The following is a 23,152-nucleotide window of genomic DNA, read 5'->3' as shown; positions in this document are numbered from 1 at the left end:
CTAACTCAACCAACGAATCACCTGCGGGAGGCTAACTGAATCAACGAATCACCTGCGGGAAGGCTAACTATATCAGCGAATCACCCGCGGGAAGGCTAACTGAACCAACGAATCGCCTGCGGGAAGGCTAACTCAACCAACGAATACCGCAGGAAGGCTAACTGAACCAACGAATCACCCGCGGGAAGGCTAACTCAACCAACGAATCACCGCGGGAAGGCTGACTGAACCAACGAATCACCGCGGAAAGGCTAACTCAACCAACGAATCACCGCGGGAAGGCTGACTGAACCAACGAATCACCGCGGGAAGGCTAACTCAACCAACGAATCACCCGCGGGAGGCTAACTGAACCAACGAATCACCCGCGGGAAGATAGACTCGTGCCGGTGAACCCCATGCTCATCCTGTGAGCGGTAGCGCCAAAGGATTACAGAGGTCACAAAGGGTCTTACTCCGACCCCAGTGGGTTGAGTGAGGGGGGAACAATCCCTCAGCTTCCCTTAAGACTGTTACTTCAGTGTTCGGCCGAGTGGCATCTCTCTCTCTCTCTCTCTCTCTCTCTCTCTCTCTCTCTCTCTCTCTCTCTCTCTCTCTCTCTCTCTCTCTCTCTCGTATAATATATCAATCGGTTCGTAAAGACGCTTGTGTTTGTTTCTCAGTCCGTGTACTCACGAATGATAAGCTTGTGGTTATTAGTAGACGTACGAAATGAATGAATTTCATGACAGCGAAATACAAAGATCCATATTTAAAGTAGAATTAGAAAATATACAAGATTGAAATAGAATACTCCAATATGTACGAACGTTTCTGTCTTTTTTCTCTCATTTTTTCCCCTATTTCATTCATTTCCGACAATAGCATGTGTCCCTTGGTCGTTATTTCATGGTTGTATTCATCTACGACTGACGGAGTGAGTAAGGTGAGTACACAACTGGGTTGCCGAGTACTGGAGGAGAGTTGGGTGTAGCGAGATGGATGAAGGAGCGTGAGGACAGTCATCATGACCGCCGTGCGACACTTCCGACGCTGCCTGCTGCCGTTTCAAAACCCGCTGCCAGACGTATCCGCGAGACAAGAGGGAGGGTGGGGAGATGGGATTTGATTCAGTATCATTCAGTTGTTTCATTTCACGTGTAAAGTATTACAAGTATATGTTCTACTGCGATTGTCGTGTACAATAAGTTTCCCCGGCATTTTCCTCGGCTGTCGAGCGATATGGTTGTTGCTCAGGCTAAGCCAAGTTTACTTTTGCAGACAGTTCAAGGTTGAGGCGGAAGCGGGAGTGAGCGATTGTTTCAGTGCGCGCGGCCTCTTCCGCGTGACTCACATCATCATCTAGGTCATGTCTACGCAGTGCTGGCTCGCTCAGCGTAAATACACTATATATACTGGAATGGTATAGCTTTTGAAGAACGCCTGATTGCATGGAGTATCGATGGAACGCCTCATTTATTTTTTTTTTTTTCAAAACTTGGACGGGGAAAGTTGTGGGACGATGCCACAGTCGATGAGGTTGGTTGAAGCGCCTCGGGACACCGGCCGGAGTGCAGGCAGTCATTAAAATCACTCGCTGGGAGGAGGTGGAATGTCGCTACCGGTGCGTGGCTGCTCGCGTTATCCGGTGCAGAGAGACACACCTCCTCCTCCTCCTCCTCCCTTCCACTAGAGGCAGTTTAATGGGATTATCACATACATAAACATTACCTCTCCCTCTTCATCCTACGTTGAGCGATAATCACATCGTCGCAGTTGAATAAGACACGTCTGGCAGCCACCATCGTTACTCCCCCCCTCCCTCGAAGAGAGGAAGAAACCTGTTGCTTGTGTAACTGATGTGAGCTGGAGATGGCCCACTGCCCTTACAGGATGGGGTCGACTGGGTAAATCCCCTGGCAGCCGTGGTGGTGGTTAGGAGACCCTCCCTTAAACCGTTCATGCTTCAATTAGACTTTGTACAATTAGTGAAAGGAGAGTGGGAAGAATTTTCTCTTTGATAAGAGGCTTTTGAAATGATTGTAAAAAGGCGTTCGGTTGTCATGAATGAGGAAATGTCTTCCCCTCTGAGGCCATGAGCGTGTGTGTGCTCAGCTCCGTGCGTTGTGTGGGAGAGGGTCAGCCCTTGCGTGATGCCTGGTGGCGACCACAGTTGTAACGGGCAGGGGAGGTGGGAGGTTAGCGTGACCCGCTGGGTCTCTTCTGTGACTGTGTGACCTGAGGGTTGCAGGTGACTGTGATGTGACTGTGTGACCTCAGGGTTGCAGGTGACTGTGACTGTGACTGTGTGACCTCAGGGTTGCAGGTGACTGTGACTGTGTGACCTCAGGGTTGCAGGTGACTGTGACTGTGTGACCTCAGGGTTGCAGGTGACTGTGACTGTGTGACCTGAGGGTTGCAGGTGACTCCATGGTGGCTGGGTGTGAGTGGAGACAGGATAGGACATCACAGGTGCTGTAGGAAAGATCCGGGCGGCCCTTTACCCTCGTGTATTTGTGAGAGAAATATCATTGTTTAATATATTATTATTTGTTTTTTTCGTGTTTGAAAATGTTCTTTTGATGGTATAATTGTTTTTGTCGAATTATTGTTAGTAGGAGATTATAAATGCATGAAAGCACACATGCTCTCTCTCTCTCTCTCTCTCTCTCTCTCTCTCTCTCTCTCTCTCTCTCTCTCTCTCTCTCTCTCTCTCTCTCTCTCTCTCTCTCTCTCTCTCCTTTGGCCCAGAGAGCTGTCTTTTCTCTCTGCCTCGCCCGCGCGTGGGCTGCTGGCTGGCCGGCTTCCAGTCTACACAAACATTCAGTCTCTCCACCTAACACATAACACTTGACGGCATGGAACTAACACAGCTCGCTCTTCGTTAACTTAATCTTTAGTGAGGGCGATGCTAAACGCCAGCTCTGTCTTAGGCCAAATTTCTTCGTAAGGACTCTTAAGTATTACACACACACACACACACACACACACACACACACACACACACACACACACACACACACTACCACACAAAACTTGGAAAACGTACGGCAGTAATCTGTAAGGCAATGAAAATGGGGGGAGAGATGAGAACAGATTCAACTTCGAAGACAACACGAAGGCAAAAGCCACAGGGGTCATTATTGAGGAGACCGTAGAAGCCCATTCCCTACCCAACTGTACGCACGCCGAAGAGTGACATACAGTTGTGAGGGGAAAAAGTACCCGTTGCCAGATAGGAAGAAAGACCCTGAGATACATAGACAAATGATAGATTCATGGCGTACATGACTTAACTTTGACCCCCTACTGTATTACGCAATCTCATAAAGAGGATATTATTATGTAAGGGGGAAAACTTTGACCCCCTACTGTATTACGCAATCTCATAAAGAGGATATTATTATGTAAGGGGGAAAACTTTGACCCCCTACTGTATTACGCAATCTCATAAAGAGGATGTTATTATGTAAGGGGGAAAACTTTGACCCCCTACTGTATTACGCAATCTCATGAAGAGGATATTATTATGTAAGGGGGAAGAGTCAGTCCATCCAGATGACCAACCACATCCCAGGCGCCACATCCTTCATAAGTCAGATATCTCACATCCCAGCCATAGCCTGCAGCTGATAGATCCCCGGACCAGAGGAAACCATATCCCCGAGTAGCCAGGCAATTATGGCTGTCCTGCCGAAGCCAACTAAAGGGAAAAATAGAACTTATAGCGCTAATCACCAGGATTCCTGCCAGTCCACGGTCGACTCTGGCTGTTGAAGAGCCAGAAAATGTAAGGCTTGTTCTCCCAGGTGTTGATGCTTCCTCTGTGAAGACAGAACAGACAGACGGACAGACTGACAGACAGACAGATTGAAGAAGGTGATTTAGGTATTAAAACACACACTCAGATTGGGTTGCCGAATTGTGCTGGGACGTAACCATGATGAGAAGAAAGTAGAGGTGGGTAGTGTATTTGGATAAGAGAGACGTGAATGAAACTAAGCTCAAGGGGAAGGGGGAAGAATGGCTTAGGAATGTCGTAGGAACAAACTCTGAAGTTAGAGTGTAAGGGCGAGAGCAAAGGAGTGTGTACCACTTCTCCTGAAGGAGGAGGAGGAGTTGTGGGAATGCGTCAGAAGAGTGTGAAGAGGTGAGTTCCAGATTAATGAGGGTAAAACGATAAAGTGGATTATATCTGGCGGTTGATTGTTGGCTCTTGGGAGCCTATTTCTCAGAGGCGAGTGTTCTGGGAAGAGGTGAATGAGCGACAGAGATCGTGCATCAATGATGGATGATTTGATTGATGAAGTAGTTGATGTGGCAGTTGAGAGTGTGACTGAAAGGCATGAGGTATCCACTGCGAACGAAAGACTGATACTTGGAAGTATCTGCCTAAAATGAAATGATAGTATAGCGAGTCAGTGGAGTCAAAAGGAATGGTTGGATTATGTGTAAACTTGATAGGCGTGTGGCTGGCTGTTGGAAAAGAGGAAATGATATGGATGGGAAGAGGGTGGAAAAAGTGAGTAAGCCTGGAACAGAGGTTTATGTGAGGAGATACCAGAAGAGATTGGGTGAAAAATGCCAAAATGTGGGAGTTAAATGGCACTTGGGGAATGTGCGAAGAATGGAGTACATGGAGGGAAGCACTGCTTACATGTGCGTGAGAAGTATGTGGCTTGCGGAAAGTGGGCTGCTGGCGTATGAGAAAGGGCAGTGAGTGGGGAAGTGAGGAATAAGATGCCAGTGAAAAGAAAACAGGGACGTATGGGCGTTACTTGCAGGGAAGGAGTGTGAGTGATTGAGAAATGTACAAGTGGAGGTGGCAGGAAGTCAAGACAGAGGTGTAGAGAGAAGGCAAATGAGAGATAGGGTGAGAGAGCCCCCCAAAAAAACTTCGTTAGGGGTTGAATAGCGTGAGAACAGTAAGTAAACATATAGGACAGAAGTTAGCACGTCCAGCAGCAGCAGTATGTGATAACCCTGACCGCTCAGCCTCGAGTGTGATCACCATCGTACCCGGAGAAGGATAACACCCCGCTGATAACAGTGACCAAACTCATATCCTGTGATAACTTGATCACTTAGCTATGATAATTTAACCCTCAAGGGGACATAAGAAAGTTAACCATCTAATAAGTCTTATCACTTTAGGTGTATTAGCTTTTGTCTTCATGTCTTTTTCTGACATGTTGACAGATTGAAGTAGAAAACGATGATGGATCTTCGCGTACGATACTTTTGTGTGTGTATATATATATATATATATATATATATATATATATATATATATATATATATATATATATATATATATATATATATATAGTTGTAGTTCTGCAGGTAAAGCGTCGTTCGAGTCAGTAAACATCATAATATATTTACATTCGTAAATTTACATATTGCTTTTTCCACAGTCTCTGTGGAATTTTTTTTTTTTTTTTTTACTTAATGGAGGAGAATCGTGTCGTAATTATTTCCGATGCCTCGAGAGAACGCTCTCGTTTATTTTATATATTATTTTTTACCCTATTAACTGCTCTGGTAATATGAAGCGAATGGCAGTTGGCTCATATAACGAAACAGGTTTTGTAACTCGGTGTTGTGTTTAATAAATGCTTAAAAACATTTCATAAAACGTTGCGATATTGTAATCCTATTGTATAATGTAGTCCTATTGTATAATGGAAATGTATAATACATCTGTTACATATCGTGATCCGACATAAACCCAGTGGTCTCGTATTAACTGTGTTATTTGAAGTATGATTCAGATCTTGGTTGAATAACGTTAGCTGTCGATGAACCCATTGACTTTGGCCTGTCCCGAGGGCCTGGCCTCGATGCCAGAATGTATCGAAACAGTTCGACTCCTCTACTCAGACCATCGTGTATCGTGAAGCCACCACGACGTTCCCCCCTGGCAGCTACAGCTACTTTAGGAAGTCTACGAGCAACGAAGCCTCGAACACTTGTATATGAACCACAACGCGCATGCACTGTGTTTTTGTGGCTCTCCCTGCCGTGGCTGAGGCGAAGCATCAGCATTCGTTTTTGTGAAGCCTGGTTCAGATATGACTCTCTCTCTCTCTCTCTCTCTCTCTCTCTCTCTCTCTCTCTCTCTCTCTCTCTCTCTCTCTCTCTCTCTCTCTCTCTCTCTGACCCACTTTACTTGGGGGTGGGGGGTTAGTCAAAGGGAGGTTGTCTATCCACGGGTGACCTCCCGCCCTTTCTGGGGATACCTTACAGAATTCCTTCTCCCTCTGTTGACCATCACTGACCCCCCATCCATATCCCCAGTCTTCATGTGCCTGGATGGTCACCACACGCGCGAGCAGCCTATTGGTTCACACCTTCTCACCAACCTGGTGCCATGTAATGTAACATCTTCTAACGTCAGTTTTTCCCTTCTCTTTTTGTCTTTTTAATCCGTCCTTTTTTGTTACCTTTTGACTGTAATCAGTGTCAGATCATAACGAGGGGCATTTCATGTGTGGCGGGGTGGCGACGTGAATGGATGAAGGCAGCTAGTATGAATATGTACATATGAATATATGTAAATGTCTGTGTATGTATATGTATATGTATAGTGAAATGTATATGTATATTTATGTGCGTGTGTGGGCGTTTATGTATATATATGAGCATGTGGGTGGGTTGGGCCATTCCTTGTCTGTTTCCTTGCGCTACCCCGGTAACGCGGGAGACGGCGGTTAAGTATGATGAACTATGAAATATTATATATATATATATATATATATATATATATATATATATATATATATATATATATATATATATATATATATATATATGTGTGTGTGTGTGTGTGTGTGTGTGTGTGTGTGTGAGTGTGTGTGTGTGTGTGTGTGTGTGTGTGTGTGTGTGTTGACTGTACTGAGGGAAGGTGTGTCCCGCTTCGTATAAATCGTAAGATCATGATGAGACTTAGAAGCCGACGTCTCGTATTTGTCCCACCCTGTATCATTATTATTTTTCCCAGTGTCAGAGGCAGTCGAACTCCCCCATCAGCGTTGTCGCTGCCACAACGGATCTCTCCTGCGCAGCAGCGAACTTCATCATATATATATATTTTTTTCGTCTAATTAGATTCGTAGGTCGTGAGATGAGAAAAAACCGACTCGTTACAGTTGTGTTTCTCATCCTCCTCTGTCCCTCGTGTTCTGTGCCACCGTCCTCCGGTGTAACGCCGCTGTGTAACCCGGATACAGCATGAGCCAGGTTGGGACTCATTAAATTTCCTGGCTGTCGCGTCGCCTAGGTAACACTTCCATGGATAAAGGTGGACCGGCCACTCCCTTAATCATTAAGCCGTCATGGGGGATGACCTTAAGGTGCGCCCGTGTGATCCTCCACGTCAGGGGGGGACGTGTGTTTACCACCCGTGTTCAAACAGGCCGTATAGAAGGGGAAGAGAAAGAAGGATCATAATTGAACACCAGCGACATAGACTTTGGGATTTCCTCCCGTGAAATACCCCAGCGATCTTGAAGGTTTGGTACACCAAGCATGGTACTGACGTGTTGCTTGATTCCTGCTTTGAGGTGTCGTCTTTCTACGAATGGCCTTGGCTGCCTGTGTCAGCCGGCCGGCCAGCCTCAGTGGCATGAACCTCACACACCACGTCATGAACAGGCCTTGTTCACGCGTTGTGATGCACAAGCGTCTTTCCATCTTTTCCTTTCCTCACGATTGCTTCTACTCGTTCGTACGTCAGGCCCACAGAACGCTGGGAAACTGCCCTGAGATACAGAACTTCCCTGAGATACAGACTTCCATGGGTCTGGAAGGAGGAGACGAGGGGTCTGGAAGGAGGGGACGAGGTTCTGGAAGTAGGAGACGAGGGTCTGGAAGGAGGAGACAGGGATCTTGAAGGAAGAGACGAGGGTCTGGAAGGAAGAGACGAGGGTCTGGAAGGAGGAGACAGGGATCTTGAAGGAGGAGACAGGGTCTGGAAGGAGGAGACAGGGATCTTGAAGGAGGAGACGAGGGTCTGGAAGGAGAAGACGAGGGTCTGGAAGGAGGAGACAGGGATCTTGAAGGAGGAGACAGGGTCTGGAAGGAGGAGACGAGGGTCTGGAAGGAGGAGACAGGGATCTTGAAGGAGGAGACAGGGTCTGGAAGGAGGAGACAGGGATCTTGAAGGAGGAGACGAGGGTCTGGAAGGAGGAGACAGGGATCTTGAAGGAGGAGACGAGGGTCTGGAAGGAGGAGACATGGGTAGGGAAGGGTCCTGTTTCTTGCAAGTTAATCCTACTGTTGTTTTCTCTCAGAGCTTATCTTTAGCTTCCATTTATTATCATTATCTCTGTTCCCCGTTCTCTCACGTGGACCACTTATCTACACCGTCTCCAGCCTCTCGCACCAATCCTCCGCTCGTGCCCAGAGCGTTAAAATGAACTTTTGACTTATACACTTATAAAAAGCGCCTCTTCAATTTTCCAATCCCAATCCAAATTAATTGATAAAGATAAAAACCGATGGATTTGTTCACACCGCCGCCTCTGTGACGAAAATTTTTCTTCCATTTACGTAAACACTGAGCTGGTTATTATCATCAGCTAAAACATTTTTGTTTTTCGCTCACCATGGGATTAACTTAGATTGGCATTGACGAAGAGCAAGACACCTACGTTAGTCTCTGTCATTACTTGACTCGTGTGGACCCTCGTAAAGTTGTAGTGCCCCTACGAGCACGTCTCCCCCATTTGTACCCGTCTACTTTATGATATATCTTCACTTTAAGGTGAAGATATATCATATAAAGCTAGTGGTGTAGTTTGGATAAAGTAGATAATTTCGCTTTTAAAGATCATACATATTGTCTATGGAGATTCAGAACGCACCTGTTTTTCCATATCTAGTAATGTGCTTCGTGGAATTTGATATTAACAAGATGGAATTCGTATGGAGCAGAAACGTATATCTTCTTCACAGTGGTACCATCCTGACCCCTTGAGTCCTTCCCTGGTACTGCTGTCTCATCGTGTCATGTGCACACCACTGTGAAAACTTGTCTCAGAACGTGAAGACCATATGCGTCCCTCATCACAGACAAACCTACACACACACACACACCACACACACACACACCTCTGCACCTGTATATAGTTATGAATACCATAGCATCATAAAGTTGTGGTGAAGTGACCTGTATAACACTGAAATATTCCATAGAAAACTCACAACATGACGAAGGTATCATTGACAATCTTTGCTCTGGCCCAGGGTGTGGGCGAGACTATTGTGATATTTCATTCCCTTTCTTCTTTTTGTCTTCCATTCGTATCTTAGTTTCATACGAATATGATTCAGGACTGTACGAATGGTGGAAGACACAGAGGTGGATGAATATGCAGACAATATCTTTTGATATTATAATTTTTTAGGTATTGTCTGCGACTATTACTTATATCTAGTGTTTGCTATACGTGTGTGAGAAGTGTTGTTTCATCTTATCCCTCTGCTTCGTACAGTGGCAGTTCCTTTGAAGCAGACAATCTCAAGATATATTTCCCACACATGTATCTTACACGGGAAGGTATATATGTATGTATTCATTATCCATTAACAGTTTCCACTGTGGAATCTTTATCCATTGATCTCAATCCTATTGTAGACTAACAGCATAGGTTCTCTTTCCCCATAGATGACATGTGTCTGATCACTATTTACTAACGCCAGTAACGCCCGTCTGTCTGTCTGCCAGAGGGCGTCGCCTGTCACACGACGTGGGCGCCGCAGGGAGACACGTCACGGAGACGGTGGTGCCATGGCTCCGGTAAGAGGGATGCCTCAAGTGCCTGCCGCTCAAATGTCCCTCACCTCACCTCACCTCTCCCTCCACAGCAAAGTGTTCGCTCTCACCTTACTAGCTCCGCCAGCCAGCCAGCCAGCCCCCAGCCCCCTCTCTCCACCGCCACCACCTCTCACTTTGTCTCACCACCTCCTATTCTCTTTAGCTAGATGTGTAAACAGGCCTTGTCTTCTATGCCTGCTCACAGCCCGCAGCAGGCTGGAGAGAGATTCGCTTCTCTGTGTGTGACAGCATCAAGTGTCCCCTCTCTCCCTCCTCCCTCCTGTAGCCTCCATCCCTGTCACTGTATATATATATATGCTTCACGTGCACCAGTGTCTGAACCTCCGTCTGGACTCCCTCACCGTAGCACGATGAGGGAGGAGGATCTTGTGTCTTTCTCCTGACTGTGTTCTGCAGTCGTGTGATACCCTCCCTCCCTCCCTCCCTCACTCTCTCTCTCAGTAGTTCGATGTGTAAACTCGCTTCATCTGCATCTGTTTCATCCTCCCCTCCCCGACCAACCAACCAGAGTTTCTCTTAGTAGTTCGATGTGTAAACACGCTTCATCTGCTTCTGTTTCAATCTCCCCCCCCCTCCCTCCCTCCCCACCACCAACGTTTCTCTCCCTAGCTCGATGTTTATATATGCTTCAGCTACTTCATTTATATATATATATATATATATATATATATATATATATATATATATATATATATATATATATATATATATATCACCTCAGACGTACGTGTCTTTTCGTAGCACGATGCTGAAACATGCTTCACCTACCGCTTCGCCCCCTCAAAGAAAGTTTCCCCTGTGTAGGTCAGTGTTTTGAAAATACGCTTCATCTGCTTCTTTTTTTTCAGCTCCCTAACCAGCGTTTCTTTCCGTAGTTCGATGCGGAAACGTTCCCCTGCATGTTTACCGTCTACCCGTCTATCTATCATCAACGTACCTCTTCCATCACCCTCCCACACTATCGTCATCGTGGGCCCCCCTTCCATCACCCTCCCACACCATCGTCAACGTGCCCCCCATTCCACCACCCTCCCACACCATCGTCATCGTGGCCCCTCTTCCACCACCCTCCCACACCATCGTCAACGTGGCCCCCATTCCATCACCCTCCCACACCATCGTCAACGTGGCCCCCATTCCACCACCCTCCCACACCATCGTCAACGTGCCCCCCTTCCACCACCCTCCCACACCATCGTCAACGTGCTCATCTGTCTCTCCCCCGACCATCTGTTCCAGCACCCCGAGTCTGACATCTCTCACCTTGCCCCCATGGTCCTGACAATGCCTCTGACCATCTATGTCAGTACTTGTGTTCAGACGTCTCTCCTGACCCTCAAGTGTCGGTACTCCTCCTCCCTCGCACCACAGTGACACTTGCCTCCTCCTCCTCCTCCGTCAGCGGAGTGTCACGACCTCCCTGGTTCTCTTGTATCTTTGCCTCGACGACGACACCACCTGCTGTTGTTGCTCCTGCTAAGCTGTCGTTGTTATTATGGTCGTCTTCAGCACTCTCATAATTCCCTGGCTGACGCACTGACCCCTTCTAACTGTAGCTTTAGTGATGTTTACTGTATGATACTGTATTTAGGTGTCGTATGTTACAGCCATAATTCTGTATGATACTGCATTCAGGTACCGTATGTTACAGCTATAATTTAGTATAATACTGTATTTAGGTGTCGTATGTTATAGCCATAATTCTGTATAATACTGTATTTACATTTCGTATGTTACAGCCATAATTTTGTATAATACTGCATTCAGGTGTTGTATGTTACAGCCATGATTCTGTATAATACTGTATTCAGGTATTGTATGTCATTATTAATGATCCTTTTCAGCACACTTAAGTACCATTGTCTGTTTTGGGTAATAATTTTTGCTTCCCCTTTTTTTTTCTGTTTACCAAATGGCGTCCTAGCTACGTCTCTTCGTTGTATATCATCTGACTTATATTTCTTTCTTGTGTCTCCCCTGATGATGTGATTATTACACGAAAGTGCACTTGGGGACTTATCATGATTCATTTTCCCCATGGACTCATAGGAATATATATATATATATATATATATATATATATATATATATATATATATATATATATATATATATATATAGAGAGAGAGAGAGAGAGAGAGAGAGAGAGAGAGAGAGAGAGAGAGACGGGAGCATGGGCCTCGAAACCCTCCCTTCCTTGTATTGTTACTTTAGAAAAGAATAAAAGAACAAAAGAAGGAGCCAAGAGAGGGATACATCAGAGAAGTTCAGTGTGGGATGGCTGAATGTAAGTGGATGTGTCCAGCATGAGAAGAAGGATGAAATAGAACAATGTTTGGGAAGAAGGACTTAGATGTTCTGGCTCTGGGTAACATCATGCTCGAGGGGAAGGGGGAAGAATGAATGGTTTGGAAATGTTCGAGGGATGAAGACTCGGGTTCGTGTGAGGACTAGGACGAAAGAAGGTGGATGCGGCAGTTATGATGAGGGGAGAGTCTTGTGAGTGTGTTGTAAACATAAAGAAGTTAGATCATGGTGATGTGCTTAAGAATGGAAGTCGATTACGAGAAGTGAGTGGGACTATCATTGCAAACGCACCCTGTAACCGAAGGAGTTAAGACGAGAGATGTGTCTTTGGGGAGAAGCTGCCTCACCAGTTTTGATGCATGGGATCGAGTCTGAGTGATGGGGAAAATTGACTGCTAAAGCTGATGTGGCAGTTAAGGGTACAAATGGAGACGTGGTGTACTCGGTGTAAATGAATATATCGAACAGCTTGTTCCGTTACGTGCTGCAAAAACAATTGGTGATTGAGTATACCTCCTTTAAAAAAAAAGAAATGCATGTACAACTGAACGGGGATGAGTGGACTTAAGGGTTCAACTGGCGTTATTGGATTATTTACTTACTGGTAGGCATGCAGAGGAGAGACTGTTGGATGTGAATGTGCTGAGAGGGGCAACGGGTGTGATGTCAAATTATATCTTGCTGGAGGCGAACGTTAAAGTTTATAGGGGCTTTAGATGGGAAATGACACGGAAGGGAAGAAGGTAGTAGAAGTGACTTTGCTTGGAAAAGAGACTTGTGTGCATATAATCCAAGAGAATGTGAGGGAAGAGTGGCATAAAGTGAGGGTAAATGAAACCAAGGGAAGGGCTGAGGTGTGGGGGGCACTTGAAGCAGCTGTGCTTACATGGGTAAGGGAAGTGTATACAAGTAGAGACATAGTACACACACGGATGGTTAAGAGACGGGGCGACACGATTGGAAGACTCCCTTCCCCTAACATACAAATAGTAATGACACACCTGTACTCACTCCCATACACCTGCACACACCCGCAGAAACACATGTGACAGGCCGTACCGTCTGGGAACAGGTCTAGCTGGAGATGTGTAATAACTGCCGGGAGGGGAAAAGGCGCCTGTAAGGATTCCTGGTGGCGATGTGAGTTGATGGGGGGCGGCCCTGGCCCGAGAGAGAGAGAGAGAGAGAGAGAGAGAGAGAGAGAGAGAGAGAGAGAGAGAGAGAGAGAGAGAGCAATAAAAGTGGAGGGAGAGGTATACAGGAAGGTGTGGTGAGGGTTATTGGCAGGTATATAGGAGGGGCAGGCAGACGCCCCGTGGGGCGGGGGAGAGCCTTACACACACACACGCGTCAGGTCGGGTTGCCTCACCTGGCAGCGGCAGCCACCACTCCTCCTCCTCCTCCTCCTCCTCCTCCTCCAGCTTCGTTTCAATCTCGCCTCCAACAGCCGCCAATTGATTGTCAAACCCCCGACACTTCAGACTTCATATCTTCCCAAGTTCACAGTACTTATGACAGGTTGTATTTTCATTCATTTCTGTTAGATTTTTGTGGTTTGCAGTTGTGTGAGTGTTTGTGTTTCTGTGTGTGACTGTGTCTGTGTGGCGTGAATATTTTGAAGGGCTGTTCAGTATGTTCGATGGTTGGGTGGCAGGTATGGGACGTTTTGGGTGTGGATGTACATACGTGAAAGAGTTTCGGAAATTGGTAGAGTGAAAGAAGAAGGGGTGGTGAAAGCCTTGCGTAAGATGAAGGGCGGCAAGGTAGCTGGGATGGTTGGGATTGTAGTTGAATTTCTTAAAATAAATGGTGATTGCGTTGTTGATTGGTTGTGTATGATTTTCAATATATATATATATATATATATATATATATATATATATATATATATATATATATATATATATATATATATATATATATATATATATATATGGCTCATGCTGAGACACTATAAAGGCAAAGAGGACGAAAATGGATGTTGAAATTACAGAGAAATCAGTCTGTCGGGTGTGCTGGTAATACGTATGGGAAAGTGGTGATAGACAGGGTGGTAGCAGGCACGTATTTTCAGACTGGATCAGTATAATGTAGCATTAGGAGTAGCAGAGGATATGCAGATCAGGTGTCTGTTTTGTAGAATGTGTGCGAGAAATACTTAGAGAAACTGAAGGGCTTATATTTAGCGTTTATGGATCTGGAAAAAGCGTATGATCGGTGTTGATTGGGTGAGGTGCCCTATGAAAAGTGTCGCGACAATATGTGGAAGGAACCCTATAAGGAGCTGCGTATATATTTTATCAAAAGTGTAAGGCGTGTGGCGAGTAGGAAGAGAGAAGGATGAGTGGTTCTAGGTGTAAGTGAGTCTGCGGTTGGGATATGTGATGTCACCATGGCTGTTTGATTTGTTCATGGATGGGGTGGTGAGGGAGGGAAGAGGAGCAGGTATGTAGTCTGTTGGGATGAGAGAGCCTAGGAGGAGAGCCAGTTGTTGTTTGATAGTGACACGGCGCTGGTGGCAGGTTAGGGTGTCATGAGTTTGGGAGAGTGTGTGTGTGAAAGGAGAAGGTTACGAGTAAATGTTAATAGAAAGCAAGGTTATTAAGCTCAGCAGTGAAGAGAAAAGAAGTTGTATGGAGTGTGAGTTTGAATGGAGAGAACTCGGAAAAGAGTGCAGTGTGTTCGGTGTAGATGTGGCAACAAATGAAACCATTAGAGCTGAAGTGAGCCGGTAGGATTGGGGTGAGGGGGCAAAGGAAGGTTTTGGGTGCATTGACACTAGGACACTTTAAAAGCAGTTGGTCCTGGGGTAATGATCAAACAATAGATCTACTTCTAATATCTATTGGTGTGTTACGAGGAGAGAGTTTTACACACTCGCATCTCCCCTGTCTCGTAACCTTGTATATCCGTATATATATATACGGTCACTTGGGAGGTGAGTTTGAATGGAGAAAAACTGGAGGAAGTGAAGTGTTTTAGATATCTGGGAGTGGATCTGGCAGCGGATGGAACCATGGAAGCGGAAGTGGATCATATATATCCATACGTGTGTGTGTGTGTGTGTGTGTGTGTGTGTGTGTGTGTGTAATTAAGACAGAGAGGTCCAGTTGCAAGATGAAAGTTATGAGTATCTCTCTTACCTGTTGACAAGAGGAACAGGTTTAAGATCAAGAGAAGATAAGAAAATAGAAGTACAGGAGGGTAATGTTGCCTGGACTTTGACCCAGACACCTCATGTGCGTTGCTTTGTATGAGTTGTTTCTAGTCAAACAGTATCCTTCGTCCGTTTTCTCTCCATGTCTTTATTAAAAAGAAGAATACAATTTTCCTTGAGTGAAGATGAAATACTTCCGTTACCCATCGTATCTTTCCTTAGAAAACGAGACGGAATACCCATTTTCTCTTTATTGTATATACTCGATTTAGTTTCTGTTAACAGTTGTTATAACAATTGTATTAATTAATCCCTTTTTGTTGTTGTTTCATACGTGTTACGGTAAACATTTTAGTAAACGAATTATCAATTACCAAATCACCATTTATGTTTAGAAAATTGTTTGCAGATTTGCATACTTGCGTTAAATAATCATATATTTCATTTTACAGTCTCACATTCCTTAGTCATTATGTAAAACATCGAGTATAAAAAGGAGGCGTCATTTCGTTGTTGTTTTTTTGATAATATTTATTGATAAAGATTTTACGTCCAAAACTGGATGTTCGAATGACAGTGGCCTGACCCACGAAGTAGTTAACATTGTCTCCGCTAGATGGACGCATATCCCCCCCCCGTACTTCGTTTTCTAATCCATTACATTCTTCCGTTCATCCATCTTCTTTTCCTTCCAGTTTTCTTCCATGGAACACATGTTCTTACCTCAGACACTACGTAGACCTGTTGAGTTGAAAGGAGAGAAACTTGAGGAAGAGGAGTGTTTTAAGATACCCAGGAATGGACATGGTATCGGATGGCCCTAAAGAAGCTGAAGTGAGCCATGGCTTGGGTGAGGAGGCGAACGCCTTGGGTGCATTAGAGAGAGAGAGAGAGAGAGAGAGAGAGAGAGAGAGAGAGAGAGAGAGAGAGAGAGAGAGAGAGAAGCCATTGTATGTGAGAGCAGAGATGGGCGTTTCTCTGATGGTAGTGTCGCCCCAGCGATGTTGTGGAGACGAGAGTCATGGACCCTTAATGCAAGAGGAGGGGAAGAGGGTGAGTGGCTGCGTTGCCAAATGGAATACTTTTAAGGGACAGGAGGTGGTGTGGGAAGGGTTGGTCGTTTCAGGAATAGCAGAGGGGAGTGTGGTAGTCAGCTGCGTATGAGAGAGAGAGAGAGAGAGAGAGAGAGAGAGAGAGAGAGAGAGAGAGAGAGAGAGAGAGAGAGAGAGAGAACAGGGTGCACTGAAATGTTTGGAAGTATGGAGAGGATGAGTGAAGAGAGACTGAGTCAAAGGATTTATGTGTCAGATATCATGTGAGTAAGGGGACCTTACTTACCCACCCTTCCTCACACTTACCCTCACACTTACCCTCCACCTTCCCACCTACCCCTCATCACTCAACCAGCCAACTGGCGACCGACATATCGAACCAATTACGTACCCATCCATCTCTTAATTGACCACTCACTCTACCAACTAACCTCTGAAATAGCTAGCCACCTAAACTCATTTTCCACCCAGTCAGTCAACCAAGCAGTCATCTCACGAACGACCCAGTCCACCAGCTTCCTGCTTCCTCGTCTGTCTACCTATCTACCCAGTCAACCAGCTCTCTGCTCTCCTCTGTCCACCCACCTACTCATTCATCTACCTATCTACCAACCCGCCCACCTCAACACCTGAACAACCCACCAGGCAGACAAGCCAACTATACCATTACGCTACCGTCCACCTCCTGACCAGCAACGAGTTATCAGCCAACCACCCAACCAACTTTCTACCCACCACCAAGCAACCGTCTAGTTACCCACTCACCACCTAGGGCAAGCTTTGGGCAGTGGTTGGTGATGGTATGTCTAGGGAAAGCTTGGGCAGTGGGCAGACACGTCTGGGGCAAGCTTAAGGCAGAGGAGAGGCACGTCGGAGACAAGGTTTTGGGCAGTGGGGAGGAGGAGGGTGTGGGGAGCGCGTCACGAGCAAGGTTAGGGCAATGGGGAGACACTTCTGGGTCAAGCTGAGGGCATTAGGGTGGGCACCTTTGGTTCAAGCTTAGGGCAATGGGGAAGCAGGTGTGTGTGGCAAGCTTACGGAAGTGGGGAGGTAGGCATTTCTGGGGTGAGTGAAGGGGAAGAGGAAATGTTCAAGACATGCCAAGGATTTAAAGGGTTATCCAGGGGGAGTTAAGGGGGATTGGGGCTTGGCAAGAACAAGTTAAGGGGTCGAGGACATTCTCACAACCCCATATCCAAGGGAGCACGACCGTGATGCCCTTAGGGACCAGGTCAAAGGCCAGGCCATCTTACCTAATGGTCGTACTATCAAGGATTGTACCCCTGTCCTCTAGGGTCGTCCTATTGTGCTCAGGGGTCGTACCGGTGAGCTTAAGGGTCATACTGTAGTGCTCAAGTTTCGTACCGTTGCCCTCTTGGGTCGTACCGTTGTGTTCATGGGTCGTACAGTTGAGCATAAGGGTCGTACCGTTGTGTTCATGGGTCGTACCGTTGAATTTGAGAGTCGTACCGTTGTGCTCAAGGCCGCTGAGAGTAGAGAGGCAATGGTGCCTTTTACCAGGCTTGGTAACAGGTCGTTAGTCGTGCCTGAGGAGGACCTCCATAGAGCAGCCAGCCGCCCAAGAACGACTCTCCGGGGACGACAACACGCGGCGCTAACAAGAGAGAGAGAGAGAGAGAGAGAGAGAGAGAGAGAGAGAGAGAGAGAGAGAGAGAGAGTGAGAAGGGGGAGGGAGGGGTACTTACTTGCATGTACTCACGACGACGTTTTCCTAAAAGGCAGAGAGAGAGAGAGAGAGAGAGAGAGAGAGAGAGAGAGAGAGAGAGAGAGAGAGAGAGAGAGAGAGAGAGAGTGTCAATCCACTCTCCCTTCATAGTCCCTGAGCGTGGAAATGATTCTGATTTGATTGTACTCGGTAATTTTCCTCGTTGTTCCGGAGGATGAGGCGTGGTGTGGTAGAGGGGGAGCGAAGGAGTAAGGAAGGAGACGGAAATGATGGGCAGGAGGGGGGACGGTTTGAGGGAGGAGAGTGTGGTGTGTTGGAGGAGTGATGCAGTAGACGACTTGATGTGGGAGTGAGGGAGCACAAGGGAGAGAATGATTATAGAGAACGTGTTGGTCCATTGTGAGATTATCTGTTGCAGGATAGTAAGTCTCTCTCCTGCGTCTCACATCTATATATTTAGAGACAGGATAGCAGAGCAGAACCTTCCTCCCTTGTCCACCACCACCACCACTCCCTCTGGCACATCAGCCGGCAGGGCAGTCGCTATTAAGGAACACCACGTGTATTCCAGAGAGTGTATACTGCCAGGGAAATTCTATAGGAAAGAATGAATGGAAAAAAAAAAGAGAAAGGACATTTTGGTCTCATTCCAGATGGTGGCTGCCCTGGTGAGGACGAACAGCCGCTGCCTCTGTAAACACAGATGGAACTGTAATACGTGGTGTAGTATACTGTATTGTTAAACATGTTAATCACTGGGACGTTACATAAAGTACTAGATTGGCCGTGTATCAGTATAAATGATAATTTTTGCTTTTAGTTACATATTCGAATAATATTTTGCTGCTCGAAATATTCTGTAACTATTGTATGGAGTTCTTTTGCCTGCGTTTATGCATTGCGTCGTCTTCCCTCTAGCTTCCTATCGTTGTGATTGGTCATATTATCTGTCTAACGTCAAGAAATTTATCTCGAGATATACTATCGAAATCTCTGCCAAGTCCTCTGCTTTGTCAGAGGGAATTGTTGTGGAGAACTCTGCAATGTTTATTTCTGAGGGACGGAATTAGTTTTGTTGCCCATTTTTGTATTCGTTTTAGCTGGTGACCAGAGCGGGAGGGAGTACTCGAACTGTGTGGTCTGACTAGCGCGTTGTGAAGATTAAGCAGCGAATTCTTTCCCTCCGTAGGTCATACATCAAGCCCTGAAAGCTGATGTATTATGTGCAGCTGAGGATTGCCGTGCGCGTTTCAAAGTCAGAGAGAGGACGAGTGCCCGTGCCAGATTGAGGTCTCCAGAATCCCTAACAATTGTTGAGTTAGATCTGGACTATCACCACTCCAAGGTCTTTAGTCCTTCGTTCGCCTGATAAGGGTTTACCAAACATTGCATGTTTATGTGTGATAATGTTATTGTGATTGCATTACACTTGGAGGGTGACCTGGTGGTGGAGTGAGGGCGGGAAAGTTTTGGCCTTATGAGGAAGTCAGGGGAAGGTGGCCTTGTGGGGAGGAGTGAGGGAGGGGAAGGTGGCCTTCTGGGGTGGAGTGAGGGAGGGGAAGGTGGCCATCTGGTGGTGGAGTGAGGGATGGGAAGGTGGCCTTCTGGTGGTGGAGTGAGGGATGGGAAGGTGGCCTTCTGGTGGTGGAGTGAGGGAGGGAAGGGAAGGTGGCCTTCTGGTGGTGGAGTGAGGGAGGGGAAGGTGACCTGGTGGGAAGGAGTGAGGGAGAAGGCACAGGTAGAGGGAGGAGGTGTGTGGGGGGCAGCAGGAGGCCTGCCTGTCAGAGGAAACAACGTAGGAAACTTGAATTGATTTTCGCTCGTCGCTGCCTGGATGATGGGTCGGGGGGGGGGGGGGGAAATATGAGGAAGTCCCCCCCCGCAACACTTTGGTCAGTCCCCTGTTGGTGTGAGGTGTTCACCACAGCATTTCGTGGCCACTCTGCTGGTGTTCCTGTGGTGTCCCCCTCCACACTACTTAATGAATGTCCAGCAGTCTCCAGCTGTGAGGTGGTCCCCCACACACCACTGCTTGGCCAGACACCAGGTGCTGTGAGGGGGGAAGGGTCTTCACTGCACTTCTGGCTAGTCTCCCGGTGTTGTGGGCTGTCCCCATACGACACTTCTGACCAGTTCGTCTGTGCTGTGAGGTGTCCCCACAGCACTCACAGTGTACTCCTGTTGTAAGGTGTTCCAATCAGGTAACGTGCCCCCTATACCACACCCAGTTGATCCACCTGGCGTTATAAAGATCTATTTCTCCATCACTAACCACTGCCTGGTGTTATAGGGAGCCACTTCTCCACCCTTAACCAGAGTCATAACCCCGGTAGTGGTGGAGATGGAATGAGGGAGAGGAGGGAGCGTGGGAGGGAAGGATGTCAGTGATGGAATGAGGAAGCGGAGGGAGCGTGGGAGGGAAGGATGTTAGTGATGGAATGAGGAAGAGGAGGGAGCGTGGGAGGGAAGGATGTTAGTGATGGAATGAGGAAGAGGAGGGAGCGTGGGAGGGAAGGATGTTAGTGATGGAATGAGGGAGAGGAGGGAGCGTGGGAGGGAAGGATGTTAGTGATGGAATGAGGGAGAGGAGGGAGCGTGGGAGGGAAGGATGTTGTGATGGAATGAGGGAGAGGAGGGAGCGTGGGAGGGAAGGATGTTAGTGATGGAATGAGGGAGAGTAGGGAGGTGATGCAGGAAGAGGAGGGAGGTGATGCTGGGGAGGGAGGGAAGTGTGACGGTAAATCACAATACGTTTCACCATCTTGGCTTCACAATAACCAGTGCAGGGGAGGTGAGCCACCTGGCGAGGTGTCACGCTGCCACTCACGTAACACTTCCTCTAAATTGTCGTTTTCCATCACGCCATTAGACGCCAGCGATGAGTATCTTAATTATATATTCTCATACGTCTGGCGTGGGTGACACAAGGCGGCAGTATCTCCCACTGTAGCCATGTGGGTCAGGAGTGTCTCATGGCGACGTCTCTTGCCAGTTGTGAACACTTTCTTTCTCTCTTTCTTTATTGTTCAGACACCCTTTCAGTGTTCTCCTCTCTCAGAAATGGAGAAAATAGTGTCACCTATTTAACTAAATACAGTTACTGTTGTAAAGCCGATGTTATGGGTGAGTTACACCCAAGACAGTAGACCTGTCGTTAGGCGTACCACAGAAACACCAGATGAAGTAGTCTGTCCTGGGATCGTGGGTGGCCAGAACTGGCTGGAGCCCATTTTCTCTTAACCCTCAACCCTAAGAAAATGGGAATGATATGCATAACTCTAGTTTATTTTCTTTTAACAAGTGTCGTCCACTTCATTCGTTATTTACCAGCTGTTGAAAACCTTTGCTCATCTTATGTTATCTACTAATTCGACTTTCGTCCGCTATGTTTTAGCGGAGGTGAGCTGCGCTGCTCATTTGCCAGGGTGTTGCGTAGATGTTCTCAAAATCGTCTGATGGTGTGCGAGCGTTTCATGTATCTGGGTCTTGAGTGATCGGCCTCATAGCCTTGATTTCTTAAGCACAACGATACGATCCTTAAACACAGTATGATCCTTGAGTACGACGGTACGATACTTGAGCTCGATGTTACGATCCTTGAGCACGACGGTACGATCCTTGAGCAAGACGGTACGATACTTGTGCTCGATGGTACGATCCTTGAGCACGACGGTACGATCCTTGAGGACGACGGTATAATACTTGAGCATGACGGTGCGATCCTTGAGTACGACGTTACGACCATTGAAGACGATGATAATATCCTTGATCACGACAGTACGACCCTTGAGCACTATTCTACGACCCTTGAGCACTATGGCACGACCCTTGAGCAACGCAGTACGACCCTTGGCTATGAAAGCACACAACCACGGACGTGGCCTAAGCTTAAGTCTCAGGTCAAGGGTCAAGAGAACCATACCCCCTCTGGGCTGGTACCGTCATGCTCAAGAGATCAAACGTATAACTGATACACATTACTCACAAGAGAACGTATACATCTACATAACATGAAAGAAAGGTCAAAGTCTGGCATTACCATCGTTCGCTGAAACACTTGTCTAAGCCCCGGGTGATGACGTCTGCCTCCCCCCTCCCCCCCCCTCACATCATCATGTGAGCCTCTCACACTAATACTCTCTCTCTCTCTCTCACACTGTAGCATCACCGTTCACCTATACACAGCTCAAAGAGACATTTCAACGAAGATTGATTATTACGAAGCTCGTCGTTTCTGTTGACTCGCTCTTCTTCTCTCTCTCTCTTGCTGCTGGTAAGGATAGTAACCACATGGACCACAGTCGACAGAGGGGGTAGAGAAAACAATAAAAGATAGGTGTATGTGGTGATAGGAAGCGGGTTGTTGATCGTGTGAGAAGGAATGAGGGCTTCAGAGTGAGTTGAGGTTCTAAGCGATGCCTGACTGACAGGACCAACCCAGAGTGTGCTGAAATCGTCCGCGCATGATGGAAAGGATGAGCGAAGGAAGGGCATCTGTGTGTCACTAAGGGAGGGAGCATGGGAGAGAGAGAGAGAGAAGGGGGTGCGCGGGGGGGAGAAACCTAGAAGAAAGTGGGAGGATGGAGTGAAGGAAGCTTTGGGGTATCGGGTTTTAAACATTCCGGGGCACAAGAGGCTTACACTGGAGATAATGAACTGGCTAGACGTGGTATAGTACTTGAGGGGAGGATGGTATGCTGTCAGTGGGCTGCACCAAGACAGAGAGGAGCGGTGAAGATGGACGTGGGTGTAGTGTTACGTAGGGCTTGGCTGTGGATGGTAGGCGCTGGTCTCGGTACAGTATATATATGATAGCAAGTGATTGCATGTGCGCAAATGAGGCACTTGTTCTGTAGCTCCTGACGCTACTTCGCAAAGGCCAAAAAGATACATACAAAGTTACGTTGTTATTATTATTATTATTATTATTATTATTATTATTATTATTATTATTATTAATCATTATATCATTGTATTATTTATAATATTATTATTATTATTTTATTATTATTATTATTATTATTATTATTATTATTATTATTATTATTATTATTATTATTATTGTTATTACTATTATTATTATTATTATTATTATTATTATTATTATTATTATTATTTCATTATTATTA

At 46.5% G+C, this 23,152-nt stretch overlaps 1 protein-coding gene across 4 annotated transcripts in view; it reads left to right on the top strand.

Moving 5' to 3' along the window:
• mtd (TLD domain-containing protein mustard) overlaps positions 1 to 23,152 on the top strand; it is a 756,074-nt gene that overhangs the window by 110,025 nt on the left and 622,897 nt on the right. For all 4 annotated transcript variants that reach the window (XM_071696920.1, XM_071656180.1, XM_071656091.1 and 1 more), the window contains one exon: positions 9,710 to 9,781. In XM_071696920.1, coding sequence (XP_071553021.1) covers positions 9,710 to 9,781 — 72 coding nt within the window. The remainder of the gene's footprint in view (positions 1 to 9,709; positions 9,782 to 23,152) is intronic.

Source organism: Panulirus ornatus, chromosome 1 (assembly GCF_036320965.1).
Source record: "Panulirus ornatus isolate Po-2019 chromosome 1, ASM3632096v1, whole genome shotgun sequence".
Classification (NCBI taxonomy): Eukaryota; Metazoa; Arthropoda; class Malacostraca; order Decapoda; family Palinuridae; genus Panulirus; species Panulirus ornatus.
This window is presented reverse-complemented; position numbering and strand designations above follow the sequence as displayed.